Source organism: Vigna umbellata, chromosome 10 (assembly GCF_029865625.1).
Source record: "Vigna umbellata cultivar VRB3 chromosome 10, Vumbellata_1.0, whole genome shotgun sequence".
Taxonomy (NCBI): Eukaryota; Viridiplantae; Streptophyta; class Magnoliopsida; order Fabales; family Fabaceae; genus Vigna; species Vigna umbellata.
In genome coordinates, this window is record NC_142174.1 from 15,934,137 (window position 1) to 15,951,094 (window position 16,958).

The 16,958-nt window shown below is 32.2% G+C and overlaps 1 protein-coding gene and 1 pseudogene across 2 annotated transcripts; both read right to left on the bottom strand.

Annotated features, from left to right (window-relative positions):
- Positions 1-237: 237 nt before the first annotated feature.
- Positions 238-2,204, bottom strand: LOC124824469 (uncharacterized; annotated as a pseudogene). Its single transcript, XR_015782695.1, has 3 exons — positions 1,943-2,204; positions 1,342-1,451; positions 238-1,237 (listed from the first exon to the last, which is right to left on the bottom strand). The product of XR_015782695.1 is annotated as an uncharacterized LOC124824469 (transcript).
- A 3,180-nt stretch (positions 2,205-5,384) lies between these two features.
- On the bottom strand, positions 5,385-11,185 carry LOC124824470 (uncharacterized). Its single transcript, XM_088100412.1, has 8 exons — positions 10,778-11,185; positions 10,560-10,655; positions 10,029-10,139; positions 9,209-9,518; positions 8,312-8,402; positions 7,186-7,528; positions 6,756-6,904; positions 5,385-6,274 (listed from the first exon to the last, which is right to left on the bottom strand). The coding sequence occupies exons 1-8, from the start codon at positions 11,054-11,056 to the stop codon at positions 5,761-5,763; spliced, it is 1,893 nt and encodes a 630-aa protein (XP_087956538.1). The 5' UTR covers positions 11,057-11,185; the 3' UTR covers positions 5,385-5,760.
- Positions 11,186-16,958: the final 5,773 nt, after the last annotated feature.

Below are 16,958 nucleotides of genomic sequence, written 5' to 3' on the forward strand. Positions count from 1 at the left end.
GTATGTTGGGGGGGGGCAAAAGTTGCTATCTTAAATTATAAGTATGCTTGAGTTTATTTAGTAGCGCGAGTAAATGAGTAATGAACTGGCATTTGGAGTTATGGACCACCATAAAGAAAACCACTAACAAAATGCACAAGAAATACTTAAAAAGAGAGGATTAATTACCTTTATTAAACCATGCACCTTTTACATGTTCACGATCTCTTCTTGTAACAAAAATAAGAAACTACGCAATTTAGTAAAGGGCCCCAACAATTTATATCATTCATCTGAGGATCCACTTACATAACCTACTAAAAGCTACAAATTTAGTCCCTACAAAACATCATGGGACAACACAACTTGGTACGGTATGAATCTACCTGGCATCGTGATAGATCAGAGAAGAACCTAACTGTGGGGCCTTTCAGGGTTTTCTTCTCCTAACATTAGGGAGAGTAGAGTTTTCATAATGTCTAACAAGTAACTAACAACTGACGAGTGTTTAAGGAAAAAACATACAAAAACATGTACCCTGGACGCATATGTACGATGATAACTTTGTGGAATCTAAGAGAGTTTTTCATAGTTAAGAGTAAGTGGTAACTAACCATAGGTTCATTGGTTTGGGGTGTTTCTCATCTTAGCTCCGACATCTCCTGCAGCATCTGAAGCCTTCTCCTTTGCAGCCTCGTACTTAGCCTTTGCCTCTTCAGTCATTGTATTCTTTGCTGATGCGTATGCTTCCTCCACTTCACGTTTAGCCTGGTCAAAAGTTTCGGCTACTTTGTCCCTTCCATATTCATTTCGCACGCCTATGTTTTCTTTAGAATCATTGGCCTCATCAAATCCATCCACATCCATATTTCCACAATCCATTGTTCCTTTCACTTTATCCCTAGCTTCATCATAAACCTCACTTGCTTTAGTATCGGAGAATTTCTCTGATGCCAGGTTCATTTTCTGCTTACCTTCGTCATAGGCATTGCCTGCTCTATCTTTTACATATTCTATGGACTCATCCATGTTATCTTTGGCATTGTAAACCACACTTGAAGCCTTATCTGAAGCCGTCTGAATTTTTTCCTTCGCATCGTTGTAGGTATCTCCGATTTTTCTCTGGTATCTGTTGGCATTTTGATGACCTTGACATCTTCATTATAAGCGTCGTTCATTTTCTCCTTTCCTTGTGCCATGGCCCCTGAAACTGCTTCCACGGCATCCGTAGCCTTCTCGGAAGCGTAATCCGAAGCTCCTACAAACAAATCAAAGATACTACGTTGTTTGAATTTGATACCAATATTTAATCGAGAGGCATACATGAAAGAGATGGTGTGGCGATGAATGAACAAATGTTACCTGATGCTGCAGACTTCATTGTCCCCGCGGCACTTGTGGCAACATCTTCTACATTATTCATCATGTTTTCAGTCGGTTGTTTTTCTTTATCCTCTTCAGCCCCGAAGCTTCTGCCACAACAATTGAAAAAAATGAGCAAAACAACAATATTTAAGATTCATTTGTGTTGGATCTATCAACAAGGAGGACACAAACACCAATAACATGTACCACTGTTGGGTTTATCACATCAATCACATTGACATCTACCTCTTGACGTGCTTATAAATTCCCATGATTATCCTATGTTCGGTTTTTTTTTTCAATAGACATCCTTCTAAGATAATCACATTCAAAACCTCTCATACATGATCAATCTTATTCAAAACTTCCCCAGACATGAAAACCTCTCATAGCTTAATATTAGGATAAGATAATGGTCGGGTGGCATCTTTTCTTCTTGAAACTGGTACCTTTCTAAGTTATAAAACGGAACATGCATGCTGGATATATATATATATATATAACTAAAATAAAAACAACTAATATTAAAATATATATATCAGTAGATGGTGGAAAAGGAAACTGCATTATATTGCACAACGGTGAGAGAGAAGATTACTCAGAGAATTTGTCTTGAGCCCAATCAGAGAAAGACGGGTGTTTTTCCTCGGCATCATGCAGCTCGCCGGAGGCAAACTTCTTTGCGTCCTCTGCTTTGGCTTTGGTATCCTTACCCAGATCGTCATAAGGCCTGCATGTCACCATACACACTGCAAGAAACACCATCAACAATAACACAACCTTTCTGCTTCCCATTTTTCCTCTATCTTTTTCTTGTCAACGAAAACTGTTTTCTTTTTCCTTGTCCCTGTATCGCGTGATATGAGAATATAAGGGAGGATAAGGTAATATAATATGTGTATATATATATATGATGTGTGTGAGAGCGTGGAGCATGAAGTCCACGTGGTGGTTGGGAGAAACGTGGCGAAAGTTTGAGGGTAGAAGTGGCAGATTTTGGACACGTGTTGAGGAAACGTGTAGTGTTAGGGTGCAGCGGAATGGGCCGTGTTTTGCTGCAATCTGATGGCATAAACGGGTTTTGCTCCTCCACCTATTGGAGAACCGTGCTTTGATTGATATATAGAATTTCTTAGATGTTAGAATTTAGGGTGCATAACGTGAAATATGAACACCGCTTTTTTAATCACTCATTGATGTAATCAGTGAATTCACGGTACTAATATTTTCCATTTATCTTTATGTCACATAAGCTGTCTTATCTCCCTCAGAGTATATCTCTTTTCTTCAACCGATGGAATCTCTTTTTAACGTGTTGATAGTGTAACATGGACGATAAGGATGAATTTCTATGTTTTAATTTAATCAGTTTATTTCAATTAAAATCTAAATATTCAATTTGATAAATATTCGAAGAATTTTCGGCCACAATTACTCACGGATAATCAAATCGCGTTCAATCCATATCCATGTAATGATAATTTACGAGAAATGTTATATCTACCACACTTGTTACCCTAAAGAAACAAAGAAGACTGGCACAAAGAAGATTTCTTTTCAAAGTCTCTGGAATGTATCTTGCGACATTTTCCTTTACCTGCGTAATAATTTCCTCTGAATTGTATTACTTTATTCACTTTATTTTTATTTTATTTTCATTTCCCAAATTTCTTTCTCTTATGTCAAAACTGTGAGTTTAAATTCTAAGTAAAAGTAAAAAAGTTAAATATCATATAGAAAAATAATAATAAATTTATTATTTTGAAATTTTGGATTAAAAATAATATTTATCCCTTCCTTAATGAACCTTTCCTTAAAAAATCCATCAGACGACAAGATATACAATCTCTTCCTAATTAATTCTCTCTAATAAAAACCATATCATAACTCACAATAAAATTAATATTAGTTAGTTGTGCAAATTTTAAGATAGTGCTTTTAAAGTCTAAAATTAATTATTCATTCTTTGATAATTCTTTGGACAGTTCCTTTTCTACGGGATAAGCCAATTTTTGAGTAAGGTGGCACTTATAAGTGCATATTTACATCTAGATCAAAAATATTTATCGAAAAAATTGCATCCAGTTCATCTTAGGAAGTAACGACTACGAGATTTGATACTTGCTTTTTTTCTCAATAAAAATAGACTCCCTTTGAATCATTAATTCAGTAGAACTTTCCACTATATTCAGAACAAAATAGAAGGTAAAAACGTCAGGAGATTAGTGCTCATATAACTTAACAACATACCCAAATCAAAGACAGTTATGCCTGGAAAGATTGTTATAAAAGGCAATCTATTTCCTGTTGCCAAAATAAATCAGTAAGGAACTAGAAATAAATGTTTAAGCTTGATGTCAGCAGCTCAAGCATTGGCTAAACTACCAATCACCGGACATTTTCCCAATAGAATATTTTGGAATGAAATACGTTACTTCGCTTACACTGATTTCACTTGGGCTGATTTTACTGTTCACGAGAAAATGAGAGCTCAAATTTATGGGACGCGTTGTGTTCGAAATGAATTTGCGCGTTATGCACTTTTTTAGTCACCCACAAAAAGACGGATATTTGAGATGATTTTCTTTGAAATCTCGTCTTTGTCCTCGTAATTTGAGGAAATACCACGTTCAAATTTAGGTATTCGAATCCAAAGATTTTATAAAAGATTCCAATTTATGTTTTCATGTCTAATAATAAATAAAGCATGATTTTAGATTCATGGTGAATAGTTGGAGTAATGTTTGGTTGAAGATGATGAAGGTTACGAAGATGAAGAGCTCGAACATGAAGATCTGAGGTTGAAGGAGTTGGGAGAAGAAATATTCGGTTCCTACCTATTTGTATTAGGTTCCAGTTAATTGAAGAAATGAAGTAATGTGTGTATTCGGTTCCATGTTGTGGAATTTGGTTACACTAGAGAGAAGAAGTGCATGTAGGCAATAAGTGTATTCGTTTCCCTTGAGAGCTGTATTCGGTTCCTCTCTCATGTTAACATGTTCCCTCGCAACCGTTTTTTAGGGTGGACTATCACCACCAACCAACCATATACCCATAGCAAAGCCACCTTGTAGGTAAAAACCGAAAGCAAAGTGGCCAAAAGTGATACCTATGAACTATTATTCCCAAATTCAGTAGCACAGACCCTAACTTTATGATGCTCTCACCTTTTTTTTATATCGTAAACTTCTTTGCTAGTTTTTTTCATTCTCTTCTCTTTATTTGTTAATATTGTTAGCTGAATTTTGGTTAATTATTTTTTTATAAATATTAAATTTCCTTCAATAACAAATAAAATCAAACAACTTAGTAGTAAATTATATTAAAAAATATTATATTTCAAAAAAATTAATTTATTTTACTAAATTATAATTTTTTAGATTTTAAAATTAATTTTAATAATTATTTTTAATTTTTTTACTCTTTATAAACATTTTTACAATTAAATATAAATTAACAATTTTCATTTTATATTTAATAACTAGGACATTTTGGTAATCTTTAATTTCTATGATTTGAACAATTTTTTTAAATGTGATATCAATCAAATACTACGCTAATTCTCACAAACTTTACTTCTAAATCTATTCTCACTTATCTTCAAATCCACTTAAATAAACAATAAAAAACTTACTCTCAAATTCATTTAATTACTCTTCCCAAATCAACTCCTCCAAACTCCCTAAAGTTAAAGTGAACAAGACATTAAAGATAGAAATTAGAAGGAAATAGAAACTATGATATATTATTGTTTAACTTCATTTAAATCAAATGCATATTGGAAGTTGTAATATTATGAAATAAAAATACAGCTAAACCTAATGTACATGGAGCCTAGATTTTAACTGGTAGCGAAATATATCACGGACAAATATGCTAAATGCTTAAATAACATATTTACGTTATATATTTATAAATACAAAATTTATTGAAAAAATATTAAATACAAATAATGTTCTTTGAAATGTACGAAAGGAAATTTGAGGTTTAGAATTCCGGAAGAATTTTGAAATTAAATGTAATATAGATAATTATTACTATTTAGGAAAAAAATAAACTTATTTTTCATACTCACTTTTGAAGAATCTTCACTGGAATTTGAATGAAATCAAATTCATTAAAAATGCAATTTAAATTACAACTTTGAGCGTATCCTAAAAAGTTATTAATCAATGTAATTTTGACTTCTCTGATGCTCTCAAAAACATGGCTTCTTTCTCCTTAGCATGAAGTGGAAAGGTTATGCTGGAATCCTGCTTCCAAGTCATTAAAGCCTCCTAGTCCTAATGATTTATAAAGCCGGAAAGATTCTTCTAAATCTGCTTCATCTGCCGCACAAATAATGGCACACATAACATCATGAACAAAAATCTATGCTAGCAGGTCGATAGGGATTCAAATTAATGCTCAAACAAACTATATTTGGCCGGGGTGGCCACCTTCAGCTGCTAGTTTTAGTCGCTGGTGATGTTCCACCACTTTGTAATCTACAATCTCTTTAAACAACTGGGAATCCAAGATGCAGTCTGGGCGCCCATAGACAGCAGCTTGGACACTAGCCATGAGTTTGGCGATCTCACGGCCTGAAAATCCCTCCGTTTTCTTCGCAGCTTCTCTGTAGTCATCCTCTGATAAATCTTTTATAGTAATCTTCTGAGGCTGCTTCTTTAGCAAGAAGCCTCCCTTAGAACCATTATTGTCATCACATAAATATTTGTTTAAATACAGCTTCAATAACTTCAGACGCTCTTCCTCTCCTGGAAGCGGAAATTCAATCACTTCATCAATCCGATCAGTAACTGCACTATCAAGATCACCTGGTCTGTTTGTCGCAAGAACAAGTACTATGTCTCGAGACTGATCACCAGTTCTGAAGAGCAATGCGTTTAAAGCACTTCGCTGAGCTTCACTCATGAGTGTGCTGTTACGCCTGCATTGAATACAAAAATATCACTAAGCAATTGCTATACAAACGAGATCATCACTATCCAACTTATCACACCAATTGTTTCTACAGTATAGAGGGTGAACATTATAATACTTTCAAGTTACAGCCAATAAGGTAAAATGAAAGATAGTAATTTATATAGATATCTGTTATACAAAGTCCATACAATGCTCTTGTTGGTTCCTCTATGTATTTAATCTTCATATAAGTGAGTTTTATTAATGATAAAAAAAAATCTCCGAACAAGTTCAATTCACTTCGTGATTCTAAAAATCAATATAAATTGAATAAACCGTTATAAAAGTACAAACATAATCAATGTAGACTGTAGTAATACGACAGTTATATTTTCACATGTTATGCCAAAACCAAATAATTTTTGCTACCCTGCTGCAAGATAGTAATTTATATAGATATCTGTTATAGCAGCAGTCTTAAAAATGCATTTCAAGCTCTAACTTACTCGCAAAGGAAAGCATCTGCCTCATCAATAAAAAGCAATAGGCCTTTTCTAGATTTCTTGGCCCAATCAAATATATCATGAATTTTGGTAACAGCCTGGGCGCCAAGAGGTGCAACATCTCCTCCGGTCATCATGGCATAATCCAAACCCTTCACGTAAAAAAGGAATGTCAACAGTAGTTAAGAATTGCTTTCTAAACAAATTCTGCATATAGCACTAATAATGAGCCTTAAAATGATATTCAAAGAAAATTCCACGACTAGCAAGATAAACAAACACTACATTTTACTTGGTTTGATCATTCATCACAAACACTACATTCGGACAATTATTTCAGGTTGTCAGTAAAAACAGCTTAACAGATCATGTAAAAGGAGAAAAGTGAAATATAAATCAGAACTTTGTATTAAAGAACTAAACATCATCATACCGATCTTCTCGCTATTTCCCTTGCAACCATAGTTTTACCAGTGCCTGGAGGCCCATAAAAAAGCATATTACGAAATGGTGCCTGATGGGCTTTGGTATTTGATGTTGCACGTGCAAGATGCTCTATTCTTCTCTGCAACGATGGATGGAGGATCACATTTCCAAGACCATTTTTATTCCCAAAAGGTTTTTCTGCCCCAGCCAAAGTACTACTATGTAGAAGTTTATTTTTGGCTTGAGAAATTATCTTTGATCCAGGGAATTTTGCCATTGACGATTCCCGGATCAATGATGGCTGCCCTAGAATTCGATTAATATAGCCCCAGGTGACTTTAGCACCTTCTCTGTAAAACAAAGGAAGCACAATACAATATAATCAGATATCATTTTAAAAGGAAATTAAGAAAAAGGAAGAATTGTTGTGATGAACATGGATTAGAAAAATTAGGATAGAACACAGTACGTATATTATCCAGCAAACACAAATTCACCAAGGGTTGGCCCTATCCACTGAACCTGTCTACTAATCAAGTTGTAAATGTAAATGGTTTAGAGTAATCTATCACCAAGAGTTTTCATGACAACATTTAAGAATTTGTAAGTGGTGCAAGAATCAAGATAACACCACAGTAATAAAGGCTTGAATTGGTTTATCATTGAAAAGGGAGGTAGTAACATCATAGTATGAAAAAAATATAATTTTATATGATTCATTTATTACACTTTTTTTCCTTGTGGCTGGGAATGGAAGGGTTGGTAATTGACCTGAGGCTGGGAGATTAATTCTAAGTACTGGCCATCACTTCCGTAGCATAAGACACAAATAATTCTTACTATTCCCTCCCATAAATATCAGAATTACACATCTACAGTTGCCACAGATGGTGTGGATGTTATTGATAGGTCATTATACATTTGCATAGCGTCCAATGGCACCATAAAACAGCAATGTACATCTATATTATGCATTTTAGATACAACTATTTTCACAAAGTCCTTTTATGGATAAAAGTACATTGACAAGCATTATTATGGTGACATCAATGAGATGATTGTAATATTAACAGACCCTGAAACTGTGTATAGTTACTTGGTATCAAATGCAACATGAAAAACAGCACATCTACCTAGTTGTATATACTCCTGCAGCTAGTGCAGTAGCTCCTCCAACAGTCATAAGCAATTTGTCCCTATCAGTCAACAAGGCCCTTAGACCACCTGCGAATTGTAAAAACCCAGCTGAGGTAATTTTCAAAGGAAAGATAGACCTATCATCTACCAATGAAAACAGTTAACAAAAACAAGGTTACCATGAACAATTTAGTAAGATGGAATAATACAAGCTATTAACACTTTGGCTGTCACACACCTTGGCAATCCAAGAACCTAAAACTCAAATCACAATTTTCTATAATCATGTAAAAATATTATTGATGATACAAAACCTGACAGTCAGAACTGTACATTTTGTAAGCAGATATGTAATATCATGCAAACATGAGTGGTACTGTATGAGATAAGAACTGAAAAGAAGCTTGTAAATTTATCGAAGTGAAAGGGTTAACAATCCCAGGAACTTCTACTGCCAAGAATTTTCATATTCTTGCAGAAGGAATGCAATATTACAAGTTGATATCCATTCTCCGTCATGGAAAAGTACAGAAAATATACTGTGGATGCAGACACTATACCACGTCATTGCCTTTTGTTTCAGACATTCAATATGCCAGTTTATTCTTGTGAATGGATTTTGCTTTGGCATAATTATCAATAGCAACAAGTTGAAACTCTTTCAGTAAACAAGAGGTACTGCTGCACATTGCTTTACTATGAACTTACCAACCAAAAATTGGTATACTGATATTGATATTTATCACATTTACAAAAAGGAAAACGTATATTTACATGATGAAAGTGAAACTGCATAGAAATTTAACCATAAATAGGAATAAGTAGCACAGCACAGACAAGAGAATCAAAATCTATGATCCACCACAAAGGCCAAAAGCTTATCAGCTGCATACCTTCAATATGACTGAAAGTTGTGTTAATTGCAGCAAGCCATTTATCCCTTTCACCTTGCAGTCGTTCTATCAGCATTCTCCTATTATGCTCCTCGGTCAACTTAGCTTCATGAACTCGGCCTTCAGCCTCAGCCATTGCCTTAACTCTAATAGTTTCTCTTTCTATTTCAGCTCTCTCTCTCTCAGTCTGACGCTGCTGAGATTGAATCTGTTCCTCAGTAGCCTGTCTTGCCCGCTCCTTTCTTACAGAAGACTCCTCTTGCATCTTGACCAATTCAACATTATGTAGCCTCTGGGCTTCATGATCTGTCTGAGAATAGCAACTTATGGATAACTATTCCGGGTAAAACATTTTAATCTTACAAAACTTCAAATCTGACAAAGTTTGATTTGCATGAGGCTCCAACCATTCAAATATCACTAACAGTTTGACAACTTCATAGAATTTTCATCCCAAATCCTACTGCTCCATTTAAACACCAATGTGGGTAGGAGGCTAAATATAAAAAGTTCTCCAGAAAATCATTAGCTATAAGATCATACAATTCGTTAAAATAAAATTTGAAAGGACTAACAGATGATAAGTTTTCTACCAAAAGCATATCCAGTGGCAAGGACCAAAGAGCAAAAAAGATTTACTGACCATAAGTTTAAGTTCAAGATCAGTTGCTTTTAGATATTTTTTCTAATTACATTAATTCTCAAAGCCACAACCTTTTGCTCTGCCAGAAAACCATTTCTAGATGGGTATATAAATACCTAAGGTTTCCAAATTCACAAATTACACAACAGTGTACATTGTTTATTATTTATTCTGTACCTGCATTCTTTTCCTTGCCAATTCATCCTCGTATCGCAGCACCTGGGCCTGTCTCTGGGCTTGCTCTTGTATTAAATTACGTTGTTCTTCAGCCATTTTCCGCTGTCTTTCCTGCAATAAAATTTATTTGGCATCTCAGAGGAAGATAATATTTAAAAAAAGTACACACAAAATGATTCCCTGTGATGATAAATCCTTAGAAGAACATAGATTTGCAGAAACCTCTAATAATTGTTATCACACTTTTAACCTACAGTGGTGAGCATTACGATGAAAATCTATAAAAATACAAAATATGGATAAATTCGTAAAAAACAAGAAAATTGCAAACCAAATAAAATGTTGACAAAATTGCCAACCAGTCGGCCAAGTTTTAGTTGCATGTCGCATGTATGCCAAGCTTTATGGAAGACTGTACCAAGTATTTGATAGTGTAGTTTGATCCATTTTGTCAAGCACAAAATATACGGCAAAAACTGAAATGATCATGAGGTACACAAGATGTGGAAGTTATTGGAAAACTCCACTTACAATATCTCCTTGAGATTGAATAAGTTCGTAGTGAACTCTCTCAGCGTCTAATTCAGCGAGGCGAGTTTGCTCCTGCTTTCGCATTAAATCAAACACCTGCAAAGCAAAAACAAAATCAGAAAACTACAATCCTTCCCGATACAAAGAGCATCCGTCACTCCTCGTTGAAACCAGAACAAATAATGCAGACTTAATTCCAGAACCACAAATAAAATAACCTGCTTTGAGTAGGAAGAACTGTTGATTTGACGGAGAGCTTTAGCTCCTCTTTCTAACGATTCCGGGTCGAACCCCGACTTGTTAGGTTCCTCAGGCGCCGGAGGCTCCGAGTTGGTGTCGGAAGACTGGTTCGGCGGCGATGGCGCATTGGAAGGTGAAGAAGAGAAGAAAGGGAATCGGAAGGAAGAGTCAGCGTAGGCACGATCGGAGAACGTGGACATGGAAACCACCGCAGCGGATGTTACTGCCACACATGAGGTTAACCTTGCAGCGGCCATAGCTTAGCATGCACCTTCCTAATAGAACATGAAGAAGCTTGGCTCAGCGCGAGCTTAAACCCTTCGCTAGGGTTTAAACTGGAGAAGTTTGAGTAGGGCGTTGCGTGTTGGGCAATTAAAACGTTAAACGAATGCCGTTTATCACCCGATCGATCGCTAAAACAGATTCAGGGTGCGTGGCGGTGGGCTTTTAGCCAAGTGCTCTTTGTTTAATAAGGACCCGGGGGTAATTTCTTTCTTCACTCCCATCAATATCTTTCTGCAGCCATCATTTTCTGAATTCCATTTGTACCCTTCTTTGTTTTATTTGTAGCTATAATGAGGAGAGGCCTGCATAGTATCTGATGGGTGCAGGAAGTAATTGCATGACTCGGGTGGTTGTGTTATAACAGGCAACCTCATATGTCAGAATTCATTTTTTTTCATCCGCTATTTTTAAGATATTCTCTTCTATTATATTATTTGAAATTTATTCAAAATTATAAATTTAATAAATCGCATAATTTATTAAAAATTTCTATATTTTAATAAGTTAGATTAATATATTGCAAAAATTCATAAAGAATGTATTATTACTTTTTTTTAATATTTTGCTGTAATATTTGAAGAAGCATTTATACAAGATTTACTTTTTAGTAACGATTATGACAAAAGGTGAATGATCCTATGTTTATAAATGTAAAAAGTTGTCATAATGCACTTTTGAAAAGAAAAGGAGGATTCTGTATTTTTATAAATAAAATAATTAATAAAATTTAAATAATAGGACTCGTGTTCAGAATCTATAATAGTTTGAAAACATAGTTATATGGATAAGATAACAAATAATAAAGAAAATATACAAATAAAATAGATAGAAAAATTATATACACTAAAATTTATCCTTTTTTGTATAATTGTATATAAGACTACATGTATGTATGTGGTGGATTATAAAAAGGAATTATGAAAACATAAATGATTATTAAAATGATTTCAACAGTTATGCAGTTTATAAAGGACTTGTTAAACGGTACAATAAACTTTTATGGTGAATCTATATTAATTTTTAATCGGTAAACTTGTCAAAAACAAATTTCAAATTAAATAATTTCTTTTATTCTTCTTTTGATAACATTTTTTCTCAATATATAAGAATTTCATAATTTAAAGATTAAAACTATATAAAATAATATTTTATTAAAACAAAGTGTTACTTCCCATTTTATTAGTATAATATTATTAAAATAAAATATTTTATTATGAATATTTAAAAGATATATATGATTCATTATATATGGTATATTAGTACAATATTATAAATAAGACCATAATAATATAATCTATATTTTTAGGTTTCTATATTATTATAATACAAAACTATACATAACATATCTAAAATCAATTAAACGTTTAAATAACTAATTTTTCAATAATAAGAGGTGTATTCATATTTGTATTTTCATTTACTTGGTAATCATTCCAAAAAGAAAAAAATATATAATTTAATAGATGATCAACAAGAGAAGATAATTTAATATACAAAATAAACATTATATATTGATAAAAACATGTTTTATCACACACAATTGATGTTTATTCTTTTGATATTAAATTAATCATTTCAAAAAATATTTCTGTATTTAAAAATATTACTTTAAAATATGAATATGTTTAAATTTTCAAATTTACATTAATAATCTAAAACTGTAAATTGCATTTATATGGTTATAAATTTAATTGTTTATACTTATTCTAAAATAATTTGTATTTAATGTGTAAGTATCTTAAAAAACGAGAAAGAGTGAAACATAATTTACAGTGCAAACTCCTTATTTGAGAATACTTATTCTTCAACACAACCTAGAAAATAACTTATATTTTACATAGAAAGCAAGGTCCTTTAGGACTTGCTGTTGCTGCTTATACATTTCTTATAAGGAACACACCACAATATTGAGTTTGCTAATCTATTCATTCTGGTTTCTCTCGATCATTGAGAACCTGTCATGCATGAAAACAAAAATATTAAAATAGGGTCGCAGCACGAGTTTGCAACTTCTAATATCAAAGTTGTTCTTAATATAGGCAAACAATGAATAAAAAATAAAAATTATTTGCCGAACAAAATATTTGACTACAAACAGATATATTGAGTGTTCTAACTAGACAAATTCTCATATCTCTTTAATCATACATAATTTTCCCCCTCCAAAGAAAATTGCAAATAAACCTCTTTACATAAAGTCTTATGCAGAATATTCTACTTAACTTTATAATATCTCCAAAGTATTTATAAAATGTCAATAAAATAAAAATGTAAACTAAGAAATAAGTTTTCACTTATTTTTTATTTCAAAAATTTTTTTACATGTCATGAGCAACATACGATTTAACCATTTAATATACAACTTAAATTTAATTTTAATAATAAAATAAAAAAGTTGAATAAAAAAGATGAATTGAAAGATGGAAACAATTTTCAATAACTATATTTTAATTTATAAATCTGTCATAAAATAACCGGCCAAAACAAAATATTCCAACAAGTCTATATTGTCTTTAAATAAACTTATAAATGATCCAAACATTTAAAGAAAGGATATTAAGTTCTCAAAAACGATCATACTAAAAATACAAGTTTAGGTATATAACCGCAATCATTCGATAAAAAGAAAAAAGAACTCAAGTAATACTATTTGAATTATAAGAATATAATTAAAACAGAATTACGAAATATACTTTATTCTGAAAAGGCATTACACATCATTTATTCATAAATTACACTATATTTGATTACACTATATTTGAAAACCATATGTTCATCGGAATTAAAAATTGTGACGTTATAAACCTCAATCAAAAAAATACTAAAACATATACTTCTTTGTTAATCGAAAATTAAGACTTAAAAAAACGTCAAAATTTTCAAAATTTTTAAAAAATGCATTCCTTAAAAAATTTTTGAAACTGTCACGCTTAAATTGTGACAGTAAAAATTGTCATAATATACAAAAATAATCATCGTACCTCTGTAATTAGGTAATGGAATTTGTCCACGTTCAATGCGGTTGACATCTTCTTTGAGGATCTCAAAGTGGTTTTTAACTTCTTCAACGGATTTTCCAACTACTCTTGCCACATTCTGCCACTTGTCAGGAGTGTCCCTATCGTATATAGCAAGAGCTTCTTCAAATAGTTTGTTTTGCCTTGGAGTCCAAGATGATGCCATCTTAGAGGTTAACTTAGAAGTAATTATGTCGAAGAAGCTAGAACAATATGTTATTATAGGCTGTCAAGTACAAAAATGAAGAGAAAAGGATGGTTCTATTCTAAGTCAAGGGATGGTATGGAAAAGAGATAACCAAGATCGGTCTTTATAAATACATGGGTGTTGCTCGAACATATCTTCTCCAAAGGACAAAAGATATTGTGACCATTCTCTTTGGACCCAAAAGATAGCAAATCACGGCAACAAGTGGAAGAAAGAGGGGAATAAATTCCAATTAACAACCCTCTTTCACTTATAATTTTAAGCAAAGATTCTCTTTCATTATTATTAAAATAATAATAAAATCACACACATTTATATTCATTTATATTTCACACACGTTATAAAGGTAAAATAATAGTTATAAAAAGAAAATATTTTTTTTTACATTCATCATTTAATATTTTGATTCTTTACTTATTTTTACTTGTTAAAATATATTTTTGTTCATTATTATGTCCCAGCACGCAATTTTAAATTTCCATTTAATAGTTGAATATATATTTCGTTGACAGATGTTTTAACCTTAATTGGTTTTTAAAACTCAATTATTTTGATATTTTAATGTTTATGGTACTTTTTATTCACCATACACGCTGCTTTTACGCGCCATAGCATCGGAATGCTAAATAATGTAGCTAGTGGTTAGATCTTTAGGGTTTTACTTGTTGAAAAACAAATAAGTATCTTTTTGATAAATAGTAGATGTGAAAGTGAAAGCAAAACATTTTGGAATAAAGTATACATAAAGTTAATAATGTTATATCGAGAATAATCCAATACAAGATTACTAACTATGGTATTTTAGGATCATTTAAGACTTTTCCATTTTTTTAGTGACTTTGTACTCGAGTTCGTTATATTAGGTTAATATGAACCATTTGAATCCATGTAATATGGGAGCCATTGTAAATATTAATGAATTATGCATCGTGATACGTGAAAAAAAATGTTTATCTTAAAACTTAATCATCGTATTCTGATTCACGTATGATATGCTTTCGTTAAAATTTCCACGTTAAGTTGGATTGACATGGATGAGAGTAAAATGTTGGAAAAAAAATTAATGTTAGTAATATAAAAAAACTACTATAGTTAATTGTTTAATAATTAGAAAGTATTAATACTTAGTATCAATTATTAGAAGATCCATAAACATGGTTATAAAATGAAAGAATTAAGACTATTATGATAAAGTAATAGGGAAAGCTTCATTTCTTGTCTATAGAAAAGGTCATATTCAATTGTCTCCTGGGCTTAGAAAGGGACAAAGACTGAGAAATTTTTAATTATCTAATTACTCAGTTTTCTGTTTTGTAAGGTGATCAACATTTTTCCTATAGAAAATTTTGTGGAACAAAGTTCGATAACCATGTTTATAGAAAGCATGCATACTTTTTCTAAATGCCCATGTATTATAAATTATGACCAGAGTCTTTTTATACAATATTTTTTTAATGTTACCCACCTATTTTACTTTTAGAGAGTCGAAGAACAAAAAGTTTAAAATCAAGTTGTATATATATTTTTAGAATCAAAATATACTTTATCCTATATTTTAGAGAGAATAATACTTTAAATACTTTTTATTTCCTAATTAATAATTGTGGTTTTGATACCCTCAATATGAAGAGTATAAAGATGATACTATGAATATATTGTAACAGTTATAGCACGTAACATAAAGAAATACCATAAACTGGATGCCTAAAAGTTGAGTGATAGACTCATTCGTAATGCACCAATGATATTGTTTGGTTGTGGAAGTGCAGTCCTTTTCATACCGAGACATTAGATATGGGTGTGTGATCTATGTTCGAGAATCTTTGCCTTTCGATTCAAACAATCCCCCGAAAAGTTAATGTATCATGAAACAAATTTCAAATGAGAACGAACTAGAATGCTGTATTTGTGTACACACATGCATATGTGGATCAAAACAAAGCTTGAGCTATGACTGATGAAAACAATGATATTTGATACTTTTATCAAATATCAAATAATTAACCGTTATGTATATCAATTTTCCAATAATCTTTATTAATATGATCAATGTTATTTTCTATTCTGATTACTATTTTTATCAATGATATTCATATCTTTTCCGTTGCACCGTTTTTGTTAGTTTAGGTATGTATACGATGCTCTTAATTTATCATTCGTTTCCTTCAAATGCCCTAAAACTAGAAGAGATTATTTTTGTCTTTGGTTCCAGATGCGCCATATGGTTTTGTCGCACGCTTAGTCAGAATCAGGAATAACTGGAGTAAGGCAACCGTTTAATACTCTGCACCATTTGGTTAATGCGCATAAATAATCTATGCAAAAGGTTTTCGTGCTACGTAAGCCTTTATCTCCATCTATACTGAAGAATATATAGATACAGTCTCATGCCTCAAATATCGATACTAGACCATATGATTATGATGATAATATATATATAAGTCTCCTATATATATACTATTTATTAGACCAATGATGCCGTTAACAAGCTAGAGAGCTTCTTCCCAATAAAAGAAAGTTTTCTATTGCTTGTACACTTAATGGTTCAACCTTGAAATAGTATTCACGATCCAACGATGATTAGATTTTTGAAGAGTTGGTTGGTTATAGGAATATTAAGTCGAAAGGGGTGCTGGGATAGATAGAATT

Bases quoted from the DNA above. Each gene is read 5' to 3' on its own strand.
- LOC124824470 (XM_088100412.1), bottom strand. From the start codon at position 11,056: ATGGCCGCTGCAAGGTTAACCTCATGTGTGGCAGTAACATCCGCTGCG. The intron at 10,656-10,777 runs GTTATTTTATTT...TTTGCTTTGCAG, and splicing joins GTTCTTCCTACTCAAAGCAG to GTGTTTGATTTAATGCGAAA. The intron at 6,905-7,185 runs GTATGATGATGT...TTTTACGTGAAG, and splicing joins GGGAAATAGCGAGAAGATCG to GGTTTGGATTATGCCATGAT.